Below are 4,650 nucleotides of genomic sequence, written 5' to 3' on the forward strand. Positions count from 1 at the left end.
CAGTTTCGCCCTTTTTTTACCCCCCTCTAGGCGACTTTCAAATACAAATTGGACTCTAATCTGATTTATTTATGATTGTCTCTTGGGTATATTTCTAATAGTTATGTCGGACACCATCCTTACTACTTCCGAAAAACATTAGGGCACGAGGCCAACCGGCCTTAGACTTTTCGACAGTATTGCATCTTTACTTAGAGAGAGCCAAAAGTTACTATCCTCAGTTCACGAATGATGTGTATTTCTAAGATCTAATTCACGGGATCTCCAATTACATATGCTAGGTTACTATCATGGTAACTTAAACGGTTATCATACCCATCTTCTTCTATGCATTTTCTACCATATTACATGATAATAATCCCTTTGTAAAGGGATCTGCTAGGTTTTTTTCTATTTAAATATCAGTCACACTTCTCCGGAGTTTCTCAACTTTTGTTGTAGCCCTCTATCCAAACTTCATGTCTCCCTGTCTACTCCACAATTCTTGTTGTCATTTATATTTATAACATCAAAAGCTCCTTGCATTATCTCCAATTGCAATGTAGGGGCATGTTTGCTAAAAACTGATAACGTACGTATTAGCTGAACTACTAGTAATAGTTATATACAGTATTCCACCACTCACACCTTACAAGATCATGTGAAGAACACATTAAGATAAAACGCATGGAGCAGAAACGATACTGTATTTTGAAACGGAAGTAGCAGAATGTAAGGTGATTCTAGTAACAAGCGAGCTAAACGATACTGTATTTTGAAACGGAAGTAGCAGAATGCATGCAAACGTGATTCCGGCCGGGGAAGCAACGGAAGAAATCCAAAAATGGCAAAACTAGAACGAAAGACCCGGCGAGGAAAGCTAGAGAGTCTGTCTGTTTCTCAAAACCATCGACCACGACAGCGCCATTTTCCTCAATCTCTCTCCTCCGATCCTCTCTTGCCCTAGGGAGAGAGAGGAAGAGAGAGATCGATATATATATCCGGGCCGTCCATCCAGGGAGCGCTACCGTGGTGGTCGTCGTCCGCAGCCACGCGTGGCGGCCGCGACGATGGGCAACTGCTGCGTGTCTCGGCCGTCGTCAGGCAAGCGGCGGGGTGCCTGCCGCGGTGGCGCCGGCGGGCCGAACCGTGGCGGGCGCCTGGGCGGCGCCAACGTGCGGTCCAGCTCCACGCTGTCCTCCATCTCCGCCACTGCCGCGACGCAGGCTTGGTCGCCGCTGACCGTGCTGGGGAAGGGCCTCGCCGCGGAGGTGAGCGCCGAGGAGCTCCTCCGGCGGTACCAGCTCGGCGAGGAGCTGGGGCGCGGCGAGTTCGGCGTGACGCGGCGGTGCACGGACACGGCCTCGGGCGAGGTGGTCGCGTGCAAGTCCATCAGCAAGCGCAAGTTGCGCAGCAGCGTGGACATCGAGGACGTGAGGCGCGAGGCGGCCATCATGCGGTCGCTGCCCGAGCACCCCAACGTCGTGCGCCTGCGAGAGGCCTTCGAGGACGGCGACACCGTGCACCTCGTCATGGAGGTCTGCGAGGGCGGCGAGCTCTTTGACCGCATCGTCTCGCGCGGCCACTACACCGAGCGCGCGGCCGCCGGCGTCATGCGCACCATCATGGAAGTTGTCCTGGTACGTGCGCGCGCGCGCATTTCAATCTTGCTAAATTAAATGGGAAAAGCAAAACTGCACAAATTATTAATTAATAAATTAATAATTAAACCTCGTTACATGCATGCATTGCAGCATTGCCACAAGCATGGCGTCATGCACCGGGACCTCAAGCCTGAGAACTTCCTGTATGCCAACACATCTGAGACCTCCCCTCTCAAGGTCATCGACTTTGGCCTCTCTGTGTGCTTCAAACCAGGTGACAGGTTCAGTGAGATCGTTGGATCCCCCTACTACATGGCTCCTGAAGTCCTCAAGAGGAACTATGGTAAAGAAATAGATATATGGAGTGCAGGAGTCATACTCTACATCTTGCTATGTGGCGTCCCACCATTCTGGGCAGGTAATATAGAACCATACTAATCTCTGAATCAATCAATGCAAAAAAAAAAGACAAATTTCTGATCCTTGAATTTGCAGAGACTGATGAGGGCATAGCGCAGGCTATAATCCGGTCCAACATCGACTTCCAGAGAGAGCCATGGCCAAAGGTGTCGGAAAATGCGAAGGATCTTGTGAGGAAGATGCTTGACCCGAGCCCCTACTCTCGGCTGACTGCCCAGCAGGTTCTAGGTTAGCTGCGTTAGAATTTTTCCGGTCCCTAAAATTGTTTGGTTGAAAGAATCTGACCATCACCTTCAACAAAATGCAATGAAGAACATCCTTGGATACAGAACGCCAGTGCAGCTCCCAACATCCCACTCGGAGAAGCAGTGAGGTCCAGGCTGAAGCAATTCACTGTCATGAACAAGTTCAAGAAGAAGGCCCTGCTTGTGAGTTGACGATGATGATCCTTCCCAATCCCACCTCATGGAATTTCCAAAAATATATATATTACATACTTTATCCGTTTGCAGGTGGTTGCAGAGTACCTACCAGCCGAAGAGCTGGAAGCAATCAGGGAGTTGTTTCACATGCTGGACACCAACAAGGATGGGCACCTGACAATCGAAGAGCTCAGGAAGGGACTGCGACTGATAGGACACAACGTCCATGACACAGATGTGGATATGCTCATGGAAGCTGTGAGAACCTCCATCGATCTTGTCTTTCCATTCTGATGAAGGGCTAGTGTCACTGTCTTTGCATTCTACGTACAGGCAGACATGGACGGCAATGGGACCCTGGACTGCAAGGAGTTCGTGACAGTCTCCATTCATCTGAAGAAGATCCGTAGCGAGGACCACCTGCCCAAGGTGTTCAGCTACTTCGACAAGAACGGGAGCGGGTACATCGAGATCGAGGAGTTGAAGGAGGCCCTCTCTCCGAGAGGTGACCAGAAGGCAATCGACGACATAATCCTAGATGTCGACAAGGACAAGGTTCATTATTTCATTAGCTAGGCTGGCATACCATCCATCACAAGATCGAATTAACAAACAGATCAATAGTAGTAGTACTGATCTGTACTGGCTGGCTCTTAATTACCCTGCAGGACGGGAAGATAAGCTACGAGGAGTTCGAGCTGATGATGAAAGCTGGAATGGACTGGAGGAACACGTCGCGGCAGTACTCGAGAGCGGTTTACAACACCCTCAGCCGCAAGATGTTCAAGGATGTCTCCCTGAAGCTTGACGCTAACAATGGCCCACTTGCTGCAGCAGCCGTCGTTGTCAAAGAACAAGCGGTTGACTGAGTCATGTCGTCTCTACTACCTGCAAACTCAACTAAAACAGAGAATGCGAGAACTGTACCCAGTTTTCAGTGTTTTGTGTATAGGTCGCCACATTTTGGCAAGCAAATGTATCAGGGCGGGTCAATTGACTTAGTTTCAGGTGCAAAATGCCAATGCTCTCCGAGAACTACACGCTTACTCTTTCTCATAAAACAACAAAACAAGATGCTGTTATGGGAATTGTGGCTCTGGTGAAAATAAAGAAACGACTACATCTTCAGAAACATCATCTTCAGAAACATCATCCATTCCTTGTCTTCTTGGAGGATTTGCTTACATGACACGTTGAAGCTGCAGATGTTAAATTTAACCCTTCCCTTAAACTTCATGTATCCTTATAGCTAAATTCTAGATTATTGATCCTCATCCCTCTCTTTTCTTTTTCTTTTTCTTTTCCCTCTTCCTCCCTGACCCCCTCTTGTCTTTTTAAAGTTCGTGTTGTTCTTTCTCCCTTTTCATCCCTCACGGGGAGCCCAAAGAAAGCCCAAGACACTCCTTAAAAACGGCTCATCGACCAAATCGCTGTCGAGCAACCTCGCGAGGCGACACGGACGACCAAGTACCTACAGAGCAACCTCGCGAGGTGAAACAAATGACGAAGTCCCAACCGAGCAAACCACGCGAGGCGAAGCGAACGACCAAATCCCTGCAGAGCAATCTCGCGAGGTGAAGTAAACGACCAAGTCTTTGATGAGCAATCTCGTGAGGCGAGGAGGACTACCAAGTCCCTACAGAGCAAACTAGCGAGACGATGCAGACGACCAAGTCCTTGCCGATCAACCCCGCGAGGCAGAGTGGACGACCAACTTATTGACGAGCAATCCCACGAGCTGGGGCAAGCGATCAGGTCCCGTATCGATCTAACTGGCATAAAAGAAGGGGTGGCCCAATGCTACGTGCCCGCGTCAACGTGACAAGACGCATCATCACCAAACCACGTCTGGGTCTCCGGTACCATGTCGAAGGGTCCCCATCGAATGTCAAATGGTACATCGTCACATACTGTCCTAGGCAAACCCCCACTGAAGTATGGGACTAGTCAACCCCGATCGTAGGAACCTCAGCGTCAGAGTCTCTATAGTGACTCGCATACCGGAAAAGGATGTGAGATATCACCATACTAGTGTATGTCTACGCAGACTAGTATGTGACGTGGGTCCGTGACGAAGGACGACGAGTGCTACACACGGATGCACCATAGGGCGCTGACAAGCGGGACCTGCCACACACTACCATGAAGATGTCAGCAAAGGACTTGCTACAGGGACCCATATGACGAACGAGCAAGACGATACGCCATACCAAAAACACAGCTAT

At 49.5% G+C, this 4,650-nt stretch overlaps 1 protein-coding gene across 1 annotated transcript; it reads left to right on the forward strand.

Moving 5' to 3' along the window:
• Nucleotides 1–878: 878 nt before the first annotated feature.
• Nucleotides 879–3,559, forward strand: LOC100502082 (calcium-dependent protein kinase 29). The gene is made up of 7 exons (XM_020551105.2): nt 879–1,619; nt 1,734–2,001; nt 2,079–2,231; nt 2,316–2,431; nt 2,516–2,683; nt 2,759–2,980; nt 3,094–3,559. Exons 1-7 carry the CDS (start codon nt 1,050–1,052, stop codon nt 3,292–3,294), a joined length of 1,698 nt encoding a protein of 565 aa, XP_020406694.1. The 5' UTR covers nt 879–1,049; the 3' UTR covers nt 3,295–3,559.
• The last annotated feature ends 1,091 nt before the right edge of the window (nt 3,560–4,650 follow it).

This window comes from Zea mays, chromosome 3 (assembly GCF_902167145.1).
Source record: "Zea mays cultivar B73 chromosome 3, Zm-B73-REFERENCE-NAM-5.0, whole genome shotgun sequence".
Lineage (NCBI taxonomy): Eukaryota > Viridiplantae > Streptophyta > Magnoliopsida > Poales > Poaceae > Zea > Zea mays.